The sequence below is a fragment of the Colias philodice genome, chromosome 15 (assembly GCF_061535455.1).
Source record: "Colias philodice isolate Cphi_HAF_F1 chromosome 15, ilColPhil1 Martin Lab GWU primary, whole genome shotgun sequence".
Taxonomy (NCBI): Eukaryota; Metazoa; Arthropoda; class Insecta; order Lepidoptera; family Pieridae; genus Colias; species Colias philodice.
The window spans coordinates 4062531-4082780 of NC_143100.1; the positions used below are offsets into that span (position 1 = coordinate 4062531).

The 20250-nt window shown below is 32.1% G+C and overlaps 4 protein-coding genes and 1 long non-coding RNA gene across 5 annotated transcripts; 3 read left to right on the plus strand and 2 right to left on the minus strand.

Moving 5' to 3' along the window:
• Nucleotides 1-355: 355 nt before the first annotated feature.
• Nucleotides 356-9986, minus strand: LOC149482118 (uncharacterized). Its single transcript, XM_089704194.1, has 10 exons — nt 9847-9986; nt 9522-9642; nt 8840-9028; nt 5961-6109; nt 5525-5697; nt 4536-4675; nt 4127-4301; nt 3857-3967; nt 1498-1609; nt 356-979 (listed from the first exon to the last, which is right to left on the minus strand). The coding sequence occupies exons 1-10, from the start codon at nt 9984-9986 to the stop codon at nt 682-684; spliced, it is 1608 nt and encodes a 535-aa protein (XP_089560320.1). The 3' UTR covers nt 356-681.
• Nucleotides 6394-7876, plus strand: LOC149482119 (uncharacterized). The gene is made up of 3 exons (XR_016316711.1): nt 6394-6950; nt 7077-7138; nt 7213-7876. It is a non-coding gene; the product is annotated as an uncharacterized LOC149482119 (long non-coding RNA).
• Nucleotides 9987-12362: 2376 nt separating the features above from the next.
• Ts (Thymidylate synthase) lies at nt 12363-14638 on the plus strand. The gene is made up of 5 exons (XM_089703871.1): nt 12363-12566; nt 12638-12895; nt 13056-13176; nt 13298-13523; nt 13752-14638. Exons 1-5 carry the CDS (start codon nt 12491-12493, stop codon nt 13959-13961), a joined length of 891 nt encoding a protein of 296 aa, XP_089559997.1. The 5' UTR covers nt 12363-12490; the 3' UTR covers nt 13962-14638.
• On the minus strand, nt 14283-16427 carry LOC149482121 (protein ILRUN). The gene is made up of 5 exons (XM_089703872.1): nt 15997-16427; nt 15801-15914; nt 15222-15448; nt 14829-14935; nt 14283-14683 (listed from the first exon to the last, which is right to left on the minus strand). The coding sequence occupies exons 1-5, from the start codon at nt 16164-16166 to the stop codon at nt 14654-14656; spliced, it is 648 nt and encodes a 215-aa protein (XP_089559998.1). The 5' UTR covers nt 16167-16427; the 3' UTR covers nt 14283-14653.
• A 617-nt stretch (nt 16428-17044) lies between these two features.
• LOC149482122 (uncharacterized) lies at nt 17045-20007 on the plus strand. Its single transcript, XM_089704383.1, has 8 exons — nt 17045-17373; nt 17467-17658; nt 17814-17926; nt 18251-18424; nt 18838-18989; nt 19292-19415; nt 19495-19594; nt 19680-20007. Exons 2-8 carry the CDS (start codon nt 17542-17544, stop codon nt 19941-19943), a joined length of 1044 nt encoding a protein of 347 aa, XP_089560509.1. The 5' UTR covers nt 17045-17373; nt 17467-17541; the 3' UTR covers nt 19944-20007.
• Nucleotides 20008-20250: the final 243 nt, after the last annotated feature.

Below are 20250 nucleotides of genomic sequence, written 5' to 3' on the forward strand. Positions count from 1 at the left end.
GTTTCTTATTTGTAAATAAAAAGCATTTTTAAGAGAAAATAAATTTATTCACCAAAACAATGAAGATGAAACCAAATTGTCCTACTCCATCCTTATTAAACTAATTTATTAAAATATGTTAATTGATTGATAACAATTCATAGGGCGTATTCAGAAAGAAAGCTTGAAACTTATAAGCGCTTATAAGTTTCAAGCTTTCTTTCTGAATACGCCCATACATAAAATTGTCGTTTCATTCCATCAATTCTCATTTCGAATTCGACACAATAACTTATTGAGGTAGACGATAGGTAGGTAGGTACCTACGTTATTTGCTGTTAATACAGGTAATTAGGTAGGTAGGTAGGTAATTACTAATTAGGTATCCCAAGAACACGTAATATATTTCATAAACCTTTTAAAGGTTACTAAGTACATTATATTTTAGCTAGGTACATAATATAGAAATTTGTAAAGACGCAGTAGCAAATGAAGAAAAACTCCTTTGAAATCAATGAAATAATGTTATATTTAACTCAGGGAACAACAGCTCCATCAACATAATATTATGTTAAACTATATTTCGATACGCATTTGCATGTTAGATGTTTCATTTCGGTAACAATATTCCATTACCATAAGAAATTCTAATTTAGTCATTTAAATTTCAAATGACCTATAACAAAAATTAAACAATAATTATTATTCGTCACCAGGAAAACGCATGTTACTCGCAATATACAATTCATCCATATCATTTTGTACATCTGGCACTGCGAGATCTTCTATTTCCCGCCACAACTCAGTATCGTTTATGTTACTCGAGAATATTCTAGAAGGATCGGTGGAAAACTTGTAAACATTGCGCGTAAAATTCGAATCTGGATTGTCGTTATTCAACCGTTCCATTGTCTCCCTCTCTATTTGTTCTAATTGCTCAATAACACGGTTCGGATCCTCGCCTTTTGGTCTTTCATTGAAGTCTAGGTCGATTTCAATACTGGAATAAATAAAAATTATTTTTACTTTGCATGTATCAATCTTTATTTAGATTATCATATCACGAAAATAATATACAAACAACATTGTTTCTCCCATTTGCATATTGACATACACCGATAACGGCATAATATATATTTTCATTCCAGAGTAAATAGTATGTTTTAGTTCATTTTATGTCAAAACATAAGTTGAATTAATACCTACAAACAATGTTGCATTTGCACAATTTCATCGGTCTTTTGTTTATTAATTTTATCACTATTTAATGTTATTGATATTCGCAAACCTTTCACTAAAGTTTATCAAATAATTACCATTTATGAAAGTAAACACTCTCTACAGTGTGTATTTTTCGTACAGCATTTTAAAACAAATTCTGAACTATTTTCACGATTTTTAATGTCACAGATATAAAATCAAATTATCATTATAACATATAATTGATAAGGTTAGATTTATTATTGTAAACATAATAATAAATATTCGTTTACTATATTATGTATACAATAAAGTTACCCAGTATCCTTTTTAAACTTCTCCCACACATCTGCTGATAGAGTCATAGGTATTTCAGCAGCTACGGCCCGACAAGCTTGCTCCATTGTTTCTTCTGTTCTTATGGAACTAGCTGTTTAAAATAAATAATTTAAGAAAATATTGAAATTAAATTTTTCATTGAAAATAGCATAATCTTTTCGTAGAGTTAAGAATCGTGGGCTTATCTCTATTTTAAGAACATTATACAGTTGTCCATTGAAAAAAATATTAGATAATGAGTACCTAGTACATTCTACTATTTATTGACCTATTATGATTTCACAACAGTATTTTGTGTAGTGTGCTCAAAGAGTTAAGACGAAGACGAAGACGTATACTTATACAAAGAGAAATCTGTGTCAACTGCGTCCAAAAGTACACAGTATTCAAGAGATGAGCATTATTTACCAAACAATCATAAAACATATCGTCACACGATTCAATAACGTGCTTTCGTAATCCGGCTATGATTATAAAATTTACGAAAGTTGCATATTCTATTAGATGGTATGTGATATAAATTCAAAATTGATTACTCAATATCATTAGATTACCTACCTACATAAAAAGTGTTTATATAAATAATTATTACCATTTATATATTATTTTTATGAATAGCATATAATGTTCTGTCGTTATGTACGTCTCTGAAAATATAACGAGGCATCATTTGTTAGACCGTTAGAAGGTACTTCAAAATTATTTCCATGTGGTATAATAAATAATTTCATCCTATAATAGATATTATTTATCAACCTAATTACCGTTTATTTACTAAACTAGCTGTTGCCCGCAGCTTCGCTTGCGTGGAAAAGATAAATTTTCATGGTATAAGTTTTCATCCCCTATTTTACCCCTTTAGGGGATGAATTTTCTAAAATCCTTTCTTAGGGGACGCCTACGTTATGACATCTACCCGCATGCCAAATTTCAGCCCAATACGTCCAGTGGTTTGGGCTGTGCGTTGATAGATCACTATATCAGTCACCTTTGAGTTTTATATATATGTTACCGGAAATGTATGTAATCCGTCATTGTATACAATTCTTAGGAAATGTATATAATTCCTAAAATCGCACGGAAATGTGTGAAATAAATTATTTTATACACATTCCCTAGGAAATCTATACATTTCCTAAATAGCTATCGGAAATGTAAAACATTTAAGATATTGATATGTCGCAGGCAAATTGTATATAATCTGGCCGTTTACAAACGGTCGGCATTTTGTAGTAACTATGCCGATAATTCGTAATCAGAAATTTTTTGGTTTGGATAAGGGGGTGGGTTAGGTTAGGTTCGTGTTTTTTAAAACTACACAGAAATTGGCTCGCGACCGTCTTTTTGTAGAATTTTGGAAAAAGACGAATTTTCGGCATATTAAAACAGCTAGCCGTAATGTAATACGGCGGATTATACAATCCGACTGCGCCAAATATACGCGGGGACAGCGGGACGAGGGGACTGATTACTTGCCAAATGAAAATTTGATTTTATAAGAATAAATATAATTTGATTTTGTGATATTTACGTTAAAAGTTAGATAGTTGATTTTTAAAATGTTAATTAGTAAGATAATAATATGAACATAATATTATTACAATTTTACGGTATGACTGTTACCTACCCGATTGTATCAATAAGAGCTATAATAAAAAAAATAACAACGTATTTTATTACAGAATGCATTTACTTTACACATTTCCTAATACGATATTGGAATTGTATACAATTCCTAGGAAGATTATACATTTCCTAGGATATGCATGCATTAAATAGTTTTTTAAACAATATTTTATACATTTCCTAAATGGTATCGGAATTGTACACATTTCCTAGGAATTGTATACAATTCCTTGATTTCATACATTTCCGGTAACATATATACTAGCTGTTGCCCGCTGCAGCTTCGCCTGCGTGGAAAAGATAAATTTTCATGGTACAAACTTTCATCCCCTATTTGATCCCTTTGGGGGATGAATTTTCTAAAATCCTTTCTTAGGGGACGCCTACGTTATGACATCTACCTGCATGCCAAATTTCAGCCCGATACGTCCAGTGGTTTTGGCTGTGCGTTGATAGATCACTATATCAGTCACCTTTGAGTTTTATAGATATAGATAACTAAAAACATCTCAATGTATATTCATCATTATAATAAAAATGTTGTGTGGTTTTATGAAACCACGGTAAAAGTGAAACTTAGGCACAAAATTATCTTAGTTGTACGATAATTATCGTACGGTTCGACCGTCACGCGACATGCGCTAGCGGCTAGACAGACCAAAAAGTTTGAGACGATGTAATAAAAGTTTCACTTTAAAAAAATGACATGTACTTGAACTGTTACGACTGTTCTTCGTTCTTCGTAAAGCCCGCGCCAAATTTCCACAAACCGGCGCATTTGAAGTCAACTTGCTTCCACTTGCACTAGAATGCCATTCGTCATCTATGGACAATAAAAATAACTAGGAATAGAATGTAAACTGTAAAACATAATTTGACCTCAAATTTTTTATAGATTAAGCCTGAGAAATACACACATCTATGCGCAAATTTAGTCGAAAAACATAATCCTCATTTTGCCACATTGAGAAAAAGCACGTACCCAAAAGAGTATGCATTATGTGTAATTTGGTCAGTTTGTCTGTGGTGCGCTCGACCGCTGTTTTCGGTCTCTGTGGCAAACGGACGCGCGGCCGTGTTCCCGCGCATTCTGTTGTCGCTGGTCTACGAAACGTTCGTTCCCGCTTCATTTCAACTTTTGGAACATTTGCATCCGCCTGCAAAGTAGGTAAGATATTTTGTTTTGAAATGATGTAGCGCATTTAATCATTTACCGCCTGGTTTTCCTGTAAGCGAATTAACAAATATAGAGAAAAAGAATTATAATGATGAAACTGATTCATTTGAAATTTGCCGACAATATTACAGCTAAGAATAATATACCAAGTCCAAGCAAACCAAATAGAAACGATTTTTGGGAAGAATAATCGAGTTAGTTTTAAAGCACCTACTTGTACCTCTCCCTGATGAGAAGGTCCAGGTTGAACATCATCAAAATTGGTTTCTTTATTAGCGACCACGTGGTCTTCTTCAATATCACTAACACCTGCCTCCGAGTCCGAAGATGCTTCTAATGATAAGTTTTCATCGGCTAAACATGATAAATGAAATTATTAGGCATTTTAATTTGAAAAACGGATTAAAATAAGAAAATTATTAGGGCTAGGTACTGTCTCATATTTCAGTAAATAAAGCTGCGTAAAAATGTTTTTTTTTTTTAAATTAAAAAAGTGTATTCTACACAAAAAATCCGTGAATCTTTGTGAGGTATGCGTGCATTTTACAACTGATCAGGCTTCTATATATCCTGCCAAAGCGAGACATTTTTGATTAGTTTTGGTGGGGAATCCACCCCAGACCCTTTCGGCTCTGTACGTTTACGTATTTATCACTCGGCCATATCATGTTATACTTATAGCACTGATGTAATTCAAACCACGCACAATACAATATCGTATAATATAGTAATAGATCACAGATCCCAGAACATAATAATCTATGTAATTGATCTAGCTTTTATATAGTAAGATTTTTTATATTATGATGCTTTTACTATATAAATTTACTGTTTAAAATACTATACATCCATAAAATGATTACTATTTTCAATTACATAATATAACTACTTACCTACATATCTATACTAATATTATAAAGCTATTTTTTTCGTTACTTCTAAGTTAAACGATTTTTGGTGCACAATAAAGTATTTTTGTTTTGTTGTTTTAAAGCTGAAGAGTTTGTTTGTTTGTATGTTTGTTTGTTTGAACGCGCTAATCTCAGGAACTACTGGTCTGATTTGAAAAATTATTTCGGTGTTAGTTAGCCCATTTACCGAGGAAGGCTATAGGCTATATATAATCACGCTAATACCAACAGGAGCGGAGCCACGCGGATGAAACCGCGGGGCGCGGCTAGTTATAAATAAAAATAAACTAACCATTATCGTCTTGTAACGGACGGTCATCCAAGTGCGTCAACATCGGCAGAGCTGACGTCACGAGCGACGTATAATGCTGCAGGTCGGACAGTGGTGTTCCTCCTAACACAATACGTCGTAGGGAACTACACACTCCTAATGTCCAGAGGCGGCTCGATTCTTCTATTGGATTTCTAGTGACATAAAAAGTGTCTGTTTTGATTAAATTACTGGTAGAATGGCTACGCTATAAGAAAGATTTGATTGTAGCACAAGCATGCATTCTGTGCTCAATATTTCATTGATTTTAGGGAATCCTCCGGTAATATCACTCGTATAAAACAAAGTATTCACATGCTACATTAGGTATATGAAAGCATTCAAACGTAATAGGCAGATACATAGTTAGTACATACCTAATAAAAAAACAATTATCTCAATAATTTGGCATACTTACTGTGCAAGATTCAATGTGTGTAACTTTTGCAACACGGCTAACGGATTTAAATCATGAAGGCGGTTTCCAGCAGCGTGCAGTTCCCGGAGAGTTCCCAAACCCCATATCCCGTCGAGAGACGTGAGGCCGCAACGGTTTACGCTCAAAAGCTAGAAAAATTGTTCCTTAATCTAAATAATTATTTATAAAAGTAACTCCGTAGACCTGGATTTGGAATGTTGAATATAGTAATTAATATCATGCCTTTTTGCTCGAAGAATAGGCGCAAAATGGCAAAATTCTAACACAATCATTGACGCTATTTTATTCTATAGAAAGTTTACTTGTAATGAGCAATAAAGGTGGCATTTATATTGTTGTGTAAAATATAATTTGATTGGAAGTTTGGAAGTAAAGGGATCGACCATAGAATATTAAGGTGATGAATTAATTTTTCTAACATTTACGGCCCTTTTCAAACCTTCGTAATTTTTATATTATTAAAGTTGTCGTGATGAAAATTCTTGACAAGAAAGTTCAATAGTAACACAATACGTCTACCGTTTTAGAAACATGATTCCATGATATTTTCTCGATAGAAAAAAAATACAAAGTTCTCATTGTTATTTTTTTTAATCTCTGGCATCTTCAAAATAAGAAACGTAAAGTTACGACTTTTTGGATATTAACTATAAAATATACAACCTATACGTCTACCGTGTTAGAATTTTGAAATATGCGATGGTTTTGAAATAAACAAGAAATACTTGAAATTAGCGCGCGACCAGCCAATATAGCGAGAGCCGCCCTGTACCTTCCTACCCCGATCGCTGCACGAGTCATTCCCGCTACGGCCGTCACACGGGGAACTTGTGTCGCTTGCGCAATCGTAAAAAAGGGTGACAACACGATAAGACAAAATGAGACAAATGGGGACAATAAAGAAAATAAAAAGAAGAAACATAAAGGTTGGAGGAAAAAGAATGCTTACAATTGGAACAAATTAATGAAGTAAGTTGGTTTTATTTTAAATTTGATGATAATTGTATTATAGACGATATTTGATATGTACCCCTGTTTTAAGTACATAACGAATGTGTAAGATTTTTTCATTTATAGCATAAATAATCTTTTCAGAAATCCGGAATCCAGAAGGAAAATAAACCCACTGATTGTTCACAATGTGAACCCACTCCTTCGTAAGTACCTTTATTCAGTCAAAAATGTATGTTATCAACGCTCTACTGGTTTTATCGCATGATTCCATTTTTAGCAAAAAGCAACAAAGTGCAAAGAAATAAAAAATCATGGTGAACTTAGTGGAAGTATGGTGGATGTAATATGGAACAGGAGCTCATTGGAGTAGTATTATATTTAAAAAAATACGAAAAAATTTCAAGAATTACATTTCTTAGTAGGTGGTAGATAAGTATGTTGTATAAAGAATTTGATGTTGATATTTATTTCATTTATACTTACTACACCTGTGCGGGAAATTGCTTAGTACTAAAACAGGTTTATATTCATATTTACATAGTAATGTGAGTTTTCATTTCGAAAAATTTTGTGTTAGTATATTAAATTGAGTTCCTGGGTGATCTGGAAACACAATTGGGCCCAGAAGATGGCGCTGCAGTCACTCCTCCTAATCACATGAACCGATTTGGATGAATATTTGTGTGCACATTTCATTGTTGTGGGATGATTGGTTGATTCGTTTTCACATTAGCTAATATTATGTATTTTTGTTGTAAACTTAATTTAATGTTTATAATACATTATTTTTGGTATAAATAAGCCAGTGTTCGTCTCACATTGCTGTACCTGCCTACCTACCCTACCAGGGCCTAACTTTGTTCTGGCTATTTTATTTTGATTATTTGTAATGAATAATTACAATTATAATAGAGTGCAAAAAATAAATACATGCGTCAATATATTTTGTGTTTTTTTTAAAACAATTTTTTTATTTAAAAAAATATCATTCCGACCGCGGCTTTGCCCGCGTGGAATTAGATTATATCGTGAATCCTGTTTTATCCCACAGAAGTGTTCAGTTCGGATAAAAAGTATCCTATGTGTAAATCCAGGCAATTAGCTATATTTTATCAAAATTGGTAATGTAGTCTTGACGTGATTAAGTAACAACTAACAAAAAAATATACAAATTAACATCCATTTCGCATCAGTTTTACTGTATTAGTGATATCTTCCACTCTTGACTTTGACTGAGAAGAATTAGGGTTTATAACTTCTTTCAGAAATAGTACCTTTCATTTCTGGGCATGATGTAATATCTACGTCAGCATCAAATTCTATCTAAATCAATTCAGTAGTCCGCGTTATTGAGTACCATTTCATTTTTTCAGAGTAACAATATTTTTTGTTATTTTAAAGATTATATTTTATAACCTGTATTATTTTGTAATAAAGTTAACATTACGAAATAATAATAATTATTAATAATGTCTAAGTAGTTGTTAAAAAGAAGATTATTTGTTTATAAGCAAGAAAATAAAACCAATAAATCAACAATTAAATAAATACAGTATAACAATATTATAACTGTATGACGACTCCATACATGTTTGTCCCGAGTCGGCCAGCGGCAGCGCGGCGAGTTTGCAAGAATGACTTCGCGCACACCCGCGTTCGCGATAGCGAGCTATTAGACTCCGCCCGCCAAGCAGTGGATTTTTTTTTGTGTATCGTCTTAAAGAAATAAGCACCTTCCGTTTAGAATTATTTAAATATTATCTCATATCTGTGCTTCCGTTAACTTTTGAACAAGGGCTTAGAATCTGTGGTATAGCTGTAGTAGGTATCTATGGTATAGGCTCTCTTACTTTTTGTACTAGTATCAAGATTCAAGATACTATTGTACCCATTAGAAACTATACCTTTAAATGGACCAATCCAATGCCGAGATCTCTCAAAGACGATATAGCACTCCCATCGAGGGTCAACGAACGCAGTCTTGGAGCCAAAACGTGTAACCTTCGCAAACCTACACGCTCCGCTACCACTCGCAATTTGGCTTCACGAATTCTTAGAACTTCTTCGTCAGTTGTGACACCACTGCTTTGTTTCTTATAAAAAAAAAAAACAGATAACTCCAGGTGACTACCGTGGTAATAAAATATAATTACAGGTACCTATATCTAAAATTCTAATCTCCTAAGAATAAAGGAACCATATTTGATTATGTACTACGATATATCGAGTATCAGGAAATATAATATATCCATTGCAAAAGATTATCATCGACCACGACATATAATATCATGTGGTGAAAGTGCAGAATAGATATTATTATAGATTATAGGTACCCCGTACATACCGTAATTAGTGTACGATTAAAGAGAGATTAAATTTTTTCATATTTTGTCATGCACCAAGTTTATAAAGTTTTATAAAGTAAATTTTTAATAATTTCTATAGTTTTAAACGTGTCGAATAATAGGTAACTATTTGCAAAAAGGTAAAGGACTGCTGAAGCCATTTTGGCTTTACGGCTAGATATAGGAGTGACACAACGTTACAAAAGTACAGCTAAATTGTAGGTATTGTATTTTTACTAACGAGCAATTCTATGAGCGTCAACTCTCTTGGGATGACAATCCGTCTATAGCCTGGAAGACGACGTTCCAGTTCATCTTGCCCAGGTGGCTGTTCTGGATCAGGCGGTCTCATCGCCAATGCTCTAAATTAATAAATGAAATTTACTATTTAGTTCCATTTTTTTGTATGTACGCAAGTTACACACTTAATAACATAAGAGCAGATCGTTTACTGCAAAACTAGGTTTGTTTTTATTAATGTCCCCGCAAGCAACCGTATACAAAAAATGCGCAGAAGTAGCAAATGAATCACTAAGTAGGTAAAACATCATAAAACTTAAATATACCTAAACAAAGGTGTTGCTCGAACATTCTGAGGTTCTGATGAGCTTGTACTAGAAATTTCGGAGGGAGATGGCGATGCTATTACACTGGGAGTCCTTGGTGCAGAACCCAGCTCCACACATGGCGCTTCATGGAACGGCATAGTAGACTAAAACGCACAACTACTTGTTATATTTGATACTATATCTTATTCCAAAGTAATTTAATGATTTATCATAAAGTATGAGATCTAACAGATTTTCTATAATAATAATCAAAATAATTCAGAAAATATTTTGTAATAACAAGTCTGTTGTCAATGACAACAGGTTGCAGAGAACCAGACAACCACCAGATGACGAAGTTATAAAATCCAAAAATGCACATCTTTCGCTTTTCTAATCAATTGTAATACCACAGTGTAATACCACCCTTGTAATACCAATTAGATGCGATTAAAATAATAAATTAAATTCTGACCTTAATTTTTCCACTCCTCCGCATAAAAATAAAACGGAAGTTACTGTAACCATGGGTGTAGCTAGCCATGGGCTCTAGGTGGGACAAATGCCGGCGGCACAGCCGCCGGCCGTGCCGCCGGCATTTGCGAAGGCATTTGCATGGCATTTGTATGGCATTAGGCGTAGAAAAGTCTTTCGCCGATATTTCGGAAACTATCCACTTTAGGGCAAAAGTTGATCTGTGTAAATAACAATGACCATCATAATAAATAAACTGTCCAGACAAGCCATCAAAGGTACCTATTAGGATATTTTAACATGTAATATTAGTTTTGATAATTAAATAAACCAGTAATCTAAACACAACTAAATAAGATTTATTATGCAGTAGGAATTACTTAAAAACTTTTGGATGGGTTGTATAGTACGACATAAAAGAGATGAAATTAATTATTTTGGAACTAATTCGTTTTTCATTACCTGGCAACCCTGAATTGCCAATGTAGCTGTCAAGTTGAATAAAAATTTGTTGTTTTTTTCGTGAAGTGGAGAATTATTGAGATAAAATTGTTATTTAGAACTAGAAATTTAAATAAAAAAGGAGACATCATGAAAAAGGTTAAACGTAGCGGTGTCCGTGATGTCGTGTATAAAGTTTTTATTCGGTGTTTGTCCGAATTTCAAGCTGGAAAGTTATTGACTGATTTGGAAAACGTTTACAAACGTACTGCAGAATATACCGGTGAGATTCCATTTATTTTTGCTCAGTACTACGTAAAATAGAATATTCAATTAGTGACGAGTGTTTAATGTATGTATGTATGGCGATTATTACGTTTTCGCAATTTAATTTGAGGTTATTTGTATGTAAACAAAAACTAGTTTTTATAGTGCGACCAGCACAATTTGAGTCAAGAAGTTATATCCAATCCAACCAGCCTCAAATAAAGTACCTAGTTTAGATTTTACTACATAGTATAGTGATAACTGTTTTCATACAGCTATCTATTAATCAATCAAACCATAAGAAAAAAAATCACATTTTAGATTTAGCTTACTAACTACCTACTTACTAGAGAAGCGCAGGGACGCTGGCCTCCTACATTAAAAAAAAATAATAATAAAATAAAGGAAGTTTTAGTTTTAAGCTACTATAAAAATATGTTAAGTGTACTATTTGATTTTATTCATCTTAATTCTTTTGTTATAGGGGTTTCTGAAAGCACAGTACGCAGGATAGTAGAGGAAGGGAGTAGAAATGAAGGCAAATTTTCAACGCCAGCCAAACATAGGAGAGGTAGACCATCAAAACCCTGTACGAAGACATAGAGAAATTTATTATTCACGTTGGTGATGAGAGCAGTGAAGATGACTCAGATAGCTGTTATAGTGCTGAAGAACCAAATGATGATACTGAAGATGCCCCATACCCTCTTGCCAGTACTTCGAAACAGAGTGATGATCAGTCCTTTGAAGGAGTAGAATATTTAGATTTTGATGAATTATATTAATGTACAAAATTTATCTACAAAAAAAATAAAAATATGTAGTTTTCAAATCGCCTTGTTTTTTTTCTACCCGACGCGACGGACCCAGAAAGAGGGTAATGTGTTTGAGCTGCATGTATGCTTGTTTGTTTGTATGTTTGATTCTATGTGCGCCTCTGCAGTCTAAACACTTGACCGATTTTTATAAAATAACTAATTCCAAATACATTTAAGTAAAATTTGACCTAGGTAGGTCAATTAAAATACTAATGTATTTTTGTCTTAAATTTATACTATTGCTACAATGAAACAATTATAACGGTTTAAATCGCGGTATTTATTTTAGATAATATTATATAGATTTTTAGATTTTTATTCTATAGTATCAAGATCGCTTGCGTCGCAGTATCAGTGTTGCTATATGAGCGACGGTGGCGCCCTCATTTATTTTCATCTCTTTTGTGTCGCACTGTACAGTGGTTGTACATTGGTTGTACACGTTGTACTCAACATCGGCGAAAAGTTTAGACCTCAATACACTCACAAAAAAAACTAAAATGTCAATATGTCAGATGTCTAATCAATTGTAAACTTCATTATTTGGCGCCAAAACACTGCAAAGTTGAAAGTACAAGGATTGAAAATTTAAGAGCTATTTAGATTTTAGAGTATTTTCAGGGTTGTTTGTGGACATTCCGCTGAGCATTATTCAAAGAAAAATGGGGATTATCAACGGTTGCGAAACACATGACGAATATCAATATCTGAAACTAGTGAAACAGATCATAGAAACAGGTAATTATCTAAGTTTCACAGTTCTACTTTTTAACACTGATAAGTTTAGTTATAGATCAATAATGTTGTAGGTGATGAACGTATAGACAGGACTGGAGTGGGAACCAAGTCTATATTTGGAGCAATGCAAAGATATTCCCTCAGTAACAAAGTTTTACCCCTTTTAACCACCAAGCGCGTTTTCACCAAGGGGGTTATAGCAGAGTTATTATGGATGATTTCTGGTTCCACAGACAGTAAAGCTCTAGCTAGTAAAGGTGTTCATATTTGGGACGCAAATGGTTCCAGGTCATTTTTAGACAATTTAGGATTTACAAATCGTGAAGAAGGTAAGCCATACACAAATCTTTTATTAGCAAATTATATATCATAATTAATTCACATTCTTAAAATTAAAAAGAAATGTACATAAAATGATGCTAGAGAGTATTTTTTATGATTCTTTATAACTTATAACACTTGTTTTATTCTTATACCTTTTTATATCAGGTGACTTGGGTCCTGTCTATGGCTTTCAGTGGAGGCACAGCGGGGCAACATATAAAGACTGCAAAACTGATTACACTGGCCAGGGGATTGATCAATTACAGAATGTTATTGACACTATCAAGTAATATAAAATGCATCAATGCAATAATTACAAATAATAATACAATCAACCATTAACAGTAACCTTATTTATAAATAAGGCTAATATTAACTGCAAATAAGCTGAAATTCTTTATTTTTAGGAAGAACCCTGCCGATAGGAGAATTTTAATGTGTTCATGGATACCATCTGACCTTAACAAGATGGCGCTACCTCCTTGCCATTGCTTAGCCCAATTCCATGTGGCTAATGGCAAACTTTCTTGTCAATTGTACCAAAGGAGTGCAGATATGGGACTAGGTGTACCTTTCAATATTGCTAGCTATGCTATCTTGACACATATGATTGCACATATAACAGAACTTGAGGTTTGTACCTGCATTGCAACCACTCTATATATATATTAACAATGATTTGGGACAAAGACCAAACATTCTACATGATCCTGCCATTGAAATTATACAACTTTCACTTATCTTCAATATTGCTTGCACAAGTTTTTTTTTATAAAAACTTTTTATCATAAAAACTTTGTAGTACATAGGTACAAGAAATAAATATAAAATGAATTCTTTATCATATTTGTCGTTTTTCAGGCCGGAGAATTTATCCACACTACTGGCGACACACATGTTTATCTTAATCATATAGAACCACTAAAAATACAATTAGAAAGAGAACCAAGACCCTTCCCTACATTAGAATTCAGCAGGAAGATTACCTCTATTGATGACTTCAAGATTGAAGACTTTGTTATTAATGACTACAATCCACACCCTAAGATTGAAATGCAAATGGCTGTTTAAAATAAATGTTTCAATGATAATTGTATTAAAAATTATATATTACTGTACATTTAAGAATATAGTATTTTAGAAGCTTTCTGATAGTATTGTCTAAAATTAAAAAAAAAAAATATTCTTTCTTCAAGAATTATACCATCTATTGGTGACAACCAACAGAATAAAAATCAGTGCCTTAATTTGAGTTAATTGTAGTCCGATAGACAAATGCAGCGGAAGACTTTGTATCATCACAATATGTAGTGATGTTAGTAGTGATTGTTGTATTACATCATTTTTTTTTCAGTATTAATGTAAGCGTAAATATGTGATAAAAAACACAAATCATTTCATAATTTGCTTTATTAAAATTACATATTTTATGATACTAAAAAACGCCCATAACTAATTATTAAATGGCAATTCATTCTTAAAAATAAGTGATGTCATTTTGTCAATACATTGCATTTATTCAAAATGTTAAATTCATAATATAACAAATCTATAATAAACATTTGTTATTTGTTATCTTACAATCTAGACAACATCCTTAAGTATTTACTGTTTGTACATTAATTTCTTTTAACATGATGAATATATTTGTAGAACAAAGACTGCAACAGAAATATTTTGTACAAATAAAGTTGTTAATTTCATGGATATTGTAATTGACTTTGATAAATAAATGGTGTCAATGGAAATCTACTTTCTTATTATCAACACATTTGATCGTCCTGTGATGGTACCTGAAATATAAAGGGGAAAATGTTATATTAAATTACTTTTATATAATTTATAAAATCATTTAATTTTAAAATACAGTAAATCATTATTAAGCAAGAAAAATTAATATTACTGTCAAATTGATTTACTGAATAAAAAATTGTTTACCTGTGATTGTTCTTCTAACCTACTACTTGGTATAGGCAATGCAGCCATTTGTTCGGCTAATGCCATAGTTTCCTCAGATTCTACTTTTATTTCTACCCATAATGTATCTGAAACAATAAAAATAATAAATATCATGCTCGAGTTGTATTTAGGTTCAATTTTACCATCTTTCAATCCACTTTCATTGATTCATCAAATATATTATTTCTGTACTATTTCATAGATTGTTCTCATCTTTAATTAATTATTTTATTAAAAAACAGGTATTTGCACAATATTGTGCAATCTTGCCAATGGTAATTCAAATAACACATCATGTTCATACATAAATAATGATAAACATTAATTAATTTTATCTGAAAAAAATAAACTAATGGTTAATATGGAACCTACCCCCTATTTGTTCTCCTTTTTCTGTAACTAAGTGGAAATAGCCTCTAAAAGTTCCAGGTGAGCTGGGCGCTACAAGTTTCATAGTTATTGTAGTGGTATGTCCAGGGGGTAAAGGTGGTACATACACAGGAGTGGCTCCCAAAGGTTCACCTCCAGCCTGAATCAACCTACAACTCCCTGGCCATCCTTCTGTACCTGTATTTGCTATACTCCAATTCTGTTCAAAACTGTTATCATAATATAGTTAATAATAATACAAATTAATTTAAAAATAAAATTAACACCAGCTATCAATAGGCAAAAAGGTTTAATGTTTTCATTGATCTTTAGTTAGTTAGTACATTGATTTGTAATTTATTAATAACAGTAATAAGAATGCTGATTCCACTTTGTAGGAAGCAGGAAAAATAGCAAGAAATTAAATGTTGTTGAAAAAATATATCATTGTTATGAGGAAAAGATAAGCCTACTGACACACTTTTATACAATTAGAATATTTCTTCTAAATAATGTTGAAAAATAAGTTCTTAAGGTTAAAAAGAAACTTTAAAATAGTAGTAGGTACAATATAAAATTTACCAAGATCCAGGACCAACTGCCGACTCCTGTGTTTGAGCTGCTTTAAGAGACATGGAAGGAAGTTTGGGTGGTAGACTATAATCTAAATAACAACATATTGCTGCTTGCAAGTTCCTAAAAAATAACAAATCATCAATGAAAAATCTTTCGTATTACTTCACCATATAACAATATTTGTTTTTAATGGGCTATTTACCAATTACTCATATCTAGGAAAAAACTTGCAGTGTTATAATTTAAACTAGGTCCTAGAAGTCTTTGCATTTGGTTTATAAGTTCATCTCTATCTGTGGTGTTCATGCAACTAAATTGCAACAAGAGATTTTGATCTATCTCCCCGGGAATAGCAGAACCGTCCACATCCATTGTTTTTCTTTTCAGTTATTATATTGCATCAATACGACTCACAATAATTGCACTTTTGACATTCCTTTGTTTATATTCGTCAGCTGACCAAGTAAACTCCAATATTCACCATTTATGCAATCTATTTACTTTCAGTGATTTAAATTAAGTTTTGTATACACAAATCGCATTATTTACAAAAAAATAAGCAATGACCGAATAACATCAAATTACGATTGAAATTATAACAAATCACACAGACAGTGGAACAGCTGTCATCATTATTATTATTATCTAGAAACCACAATGGTCAAAGTTATATTTTTATCTGTGATTCGTTTGTATAATCTACAATGAGAATAAATGCTTGCTTGTTTTATTAAAAGTCTCAGAGCAATAAACCTATCCTCTGAGTTAAAAGTAATGCCGAATAGGAAGTACTAGACTACCTGTGCTTCTGAATTAATGATGTCACGACTCACGAGATTAAATAATATGTAAAACTCGTCGTACAGAATTCGTAGACAATTTCTGCACCCACTGGTCCTATCCGCCTTCTCATAATCAGCCACATAATCAGCATTATCTAATTTAGTTTCTAAATTTAGGATAGTGTTTTCAGAAGCTTCTTCTTATTTATTTTTTTAGTGAAGTGTAATAAGGGCTTGAGGAAGGTGTAATAAGCGCATAACAAAAAAAAAAGACGTGTGGCACTCGGGAACTGCCACGGTAAAGCTATGTATTGCATAGTATAACTTCCAGCCACACCTCCGTGCCCGTCGGAGTGGGGAGCGTGAGGTTTTTTTTGTTACGGAATATTACTACCACAATTACTACTGCAATAGCTTTAAAATGCGATTGTTGGGTTATGGGTTTCGCGTTGACACTTGACAGTTGACATTTGACAGTTGACGTAATATATGAGTGGTACATACACACATGCAAGATTATTTAATTTTCATATTTTCGCAAGATTTCTACTGTTAATTTGATTTCGTTGTATTAACTTTTAGTTTCAATGCGCTCTACGATACAATTATAAATGAACACACTTAACATTTGGTGGATACATTTATAATATTTAATTAAAAAGGGAAATTCTGGGCTATTGTGCTTATGCATTCGAATTGTTATATTATGTTTCTATTATTTTATTTATTACTCCCTTAATTATTTACCTTGTAATATAAATGAGTTAGTGTTATCCAACGAATAGAGAAGCTTTCCGGTAAGAAATCGTTACTATGTAGATTTAAAAAATATTTATTATTCATTTACATATAGTTCCGCTTATTATATAAATTCAAATTTAAATTTTCAGTTACAAATGAAAACAACAGTTCATGAAGCTTTTATTTTGGAGTATATCGTATTGTTCTCTTAAATTTGCTAAGATATGGAAGTTGAAGAACCAAAATCAAAGAAGCAATATAAATGTGCACATGTTGGCTGTACTGCTGAATTTGATAGACCTCATAGATTAACACAACATCACTTAACACATTTAAACTATGTAAGTTCTATTAAACAATCCTTAACCCATTGACCACCATAAGCCCCGATCGGGGCGCGACACAATAGATTTTCTATTGTGTCTGTGATTCCGAGGACTGATGGATTAATTATCTTGAGTTGATACAATAACATAATATTACTATTTATTGTTAGAAACCATTTACCTGCGTTGAAGATGGGTGTGGAAAATCATACACAAGCAAAAGTCACTTAGAGAGACATATAAATAGTACACATAGAAGCTATAATGCAGATGTATTGTATACGTAAGTATTTATTTTGTATTATTCAAAGGGGTCTGTAGTAAATTCCTTATTTTAGAGACTTAAAATAATTGTCTGTGTTAAATTAACTTAAATTTAAAAGAAATGAACTTGTTTTTTATTCATCGGACTTCTTCATCAGCCAGCCAGAGTCACAAATAATTGAACTTTTATTTAAACAATGATAGAAATATATTGTTTACAGTATACTAATCTTGTACCTTAAACATAGCTACATACATATGGTTTTTTCATCACTATAATTAATTCTAAGTAAAAGTTTAGAGAATAGAAAAGACAACTGAGAGTGTTTTGTTATTGTTTCAGCTGTCCAAAATGTTTAAAACAATATGCAAATAGGCAAAATTTAAAAAGGCACTATAAAATACAGCATCTTGACGGAACAAAACCATTTGCATGTGAACAGTGTCCACTCTCCTTTAAACATAAGCATCAATTGAGCACTCACATGTATCATCACACAGGAATTAAGGCTTTTAAGTATGTATAATTTATTATTATAATATTTTACCCTTACTAAATAATCATTAAAATATTATTTAAATGGACACATTAAATAAGAGAAAGAAATGTTGCCAAAAAGCACTGATTTTATTAAACAGTATTTAATAAAGTAATTTCTAAAAGTTTCATACATGTAGTATGTGTATGTTTGTGTGTGTGTATGTTTTAAATAAATAAATAAATAAATCATTTATTGCATAAAAACATGGTACATACAAAGATATTAAGATCAAAATTAAGGAACATTCATGTTTTTACTATAGTTACATAGCATACAATAATTATTATTAATTCACAAAATGAATGAGAATGATTAGTTACAATAATAATACGAGTCAGGAGTATTGTCACTTAATTTAGGCAATATATTGACATTCTAAATATTCCAGTTGTCCAATGTGTCCAAAACAATTTGTTACAATAACGGAACAGAAGAAGCATATAAGAAACCATAAAGTGTTCACATGTGAGCATTGCAATCAACAATTTACAAGATGGACGGATGTATTGCATCACAAGCAGACAAATCATCAGTCAGAAGGTATATTATTTTTCTTCAAATACAAATCTTGAAGATATAAAAAGTTTTCTAATTATGTATATTGTTTCATTTTTTTAATGTCTTGTATTTTGTAAGAAGACCTCATGCAAATCACCTCATCTGCTGTCTTGCAACTGATTTCAGATCTTCATCCAGCCATAAAATATTTTGTAAGATTTTTAATATTTAGCCTATTTATAATTATGTAAAAAAATGCAATACAAAGACATGGATGACTAGGATCTTGCTAGACATAATACCAAAAAAAAACAGTATTTTAAGAATAACATTATTATTTTCAGAATATATATGTGATGATTGTGGAAAAACATTTAACCGAAGACAGCACATAGTCCGTCATGTTAAACTTCACGCGAATTCCAGGGAAAATACTCTTTACTTTTGCCCTTTTGAAAACTGTTTTAGGTAGTATGTGTTTAAAAATAAATTCATTTTACTTTTTATTATTTCCCGTAATATGTTCGAACCTTTTTTTTATTTCTAGGCATTATTCAAGGAACAGCAATTTAAAACAGCACATACAAGTAAAACACGAAGGGATGACTTTTAATTGCCATCTTTGTGATGCAAAATTGACTACAATGGTAAATTTTATTATTACTCAAATTTGTAGAAACGAAATGAAAACCAGAGTAAAAGATGTAAATGTACATTTATTTTAATTTACAGGCAAAATTGAATGAACACATAGAAAGGCACAATCGTCCAGCAATGTATAAGCCACCAAAGACATTAGTTACAGGTAGAAAAAAACGCAAAGATGCCTATGTTCCAAGGACAAATACAGCCCTAAAATTAGCAGGACTGCACTGTTCCTTTGAACAAAATCCATATATGGCTCAAGGTGGAACTGTTGAACCTAATTTAGAAAATGGAGGTGTTAACCAGCTGTGTAATATAGGAATCCAACACGAAAATCCTGTAATCATTTGAATTTAAAACTGATTAGTTGAAAATTGTGATAGTACCTCGAATGTACAATAAAAAAATATTTATAATTAACAGGTACTTTTATTTTAAACCTAATGTCTTGAGTCTCGCATGTTTGTGCACATTGTTTGTGTACTTGGTACCATCATGCATAATCTTAGATCATTAAGTAATGGATAACACTCGCAGGCGTTTCCCCTTTTGCCAAGGTATAAGATTATTTTCATCGAAAAATCTTATCCTTTCATAAAAACTACTTGCGTAATCGATTACAAGCACTCTGCGTATTCGTAAAACGTCGAACGGACGT

What these genes read in the sequence shown, in the direction of transcription:
- LOC149482118 (XM_089704194.1), bottom strand. Translation starts at nt 9,986, where the DNA reads ATGCCGTTCCATGAAGCGCCATGTGTGGAGCTGGGTTCTGCACCAAGG. An exon ending in CATAATGCATACTCTTTTGG is followed by an intron (nt 3,968 to 4,126) that starts GTACGTGCTTTT and finishes TATTGTCCATAG; the next exon opens with ATGACGAATGGCATTCTAGT. An exon ending in AAGTTTAAAAAGGATACTGG is followed by an intron (nt 980 to 1,497) that starts GTAACTTTATTG and finishes TATTTATTCCAG; the next exon opens with TATTGAAATCGACCTAGACT.
- Ts (XM_089703871.1), top strand. Translation starts at nt 12,491, where the DNA reads ATGGGGATTATCAACGGTTGCGAAACACATGACGAATATCAATATCTG. An exon ending in GAAACAGATCATAGAAACAG is followed by an intron (nt 12,567 to 12,637) that starts GTAATTATCTAA and finishes ATAATGTTGTAG; the next exon opens with GTGATGAACGTATAGACAGG. An exon ending in CACATATAACAGAACTTGAG is followed by an intron (nt 13,524 to 13,751) that starts GTTTGTACCTGC and finishes GTCGTTTTTCAG; the next exon opens with GCCGGAGAATTTATCCACAC.
- LOC149482121 (XM_089703872.1), bottom strand. Translation starts at nt 16,166, where the DNA reads ATGGATGTGGACGGTTCTGCTATTCCCGGGGAGATAGATCAAAATCTC. An exon ending in TTCCTAGATATGAGTAATTG is followed by an intron (nt 15,915 to 15,996) that starts GTAAATAGCCCA and finishes GTTATTTTTTAG; the next exon opens with GAACTTGCAAGCAGCAATAT. An exon ending in GGTTAGAAGAACAATCACAG is followed by an intron (nt 14,684 to 14,828) that starts GTAAACAATTTT and finishes TTTATATTTCAG; the next exon opens with GTACCATCACAGGACGATCA.
- LOC149482122 (XM_089704383.1), top strand. Translation starts at nt 17,542, where the DNA reads ATGGAAGTTGAAGAACCAAAATCAAAGAAGCAATATAAATGTGCACAT. An exon ending in ACTTAACACATTTAAACTAT is followed by an intron (nt 17,659 to 17,813) that starts GTAAGTTCTATT and finishes ATTTATTGTTAG; the next exon opens with AAACCATTTACCTGCGTTGA. An exon ending in ACAGGAATTAAGGCTTTTAA is followed by an intron (nt 18,425 to 18,837) that starts GTATGTATAATT and finishes TAAATATTCCAG; the next exon opens with TTGTCCAATGTGTCCAAAAC.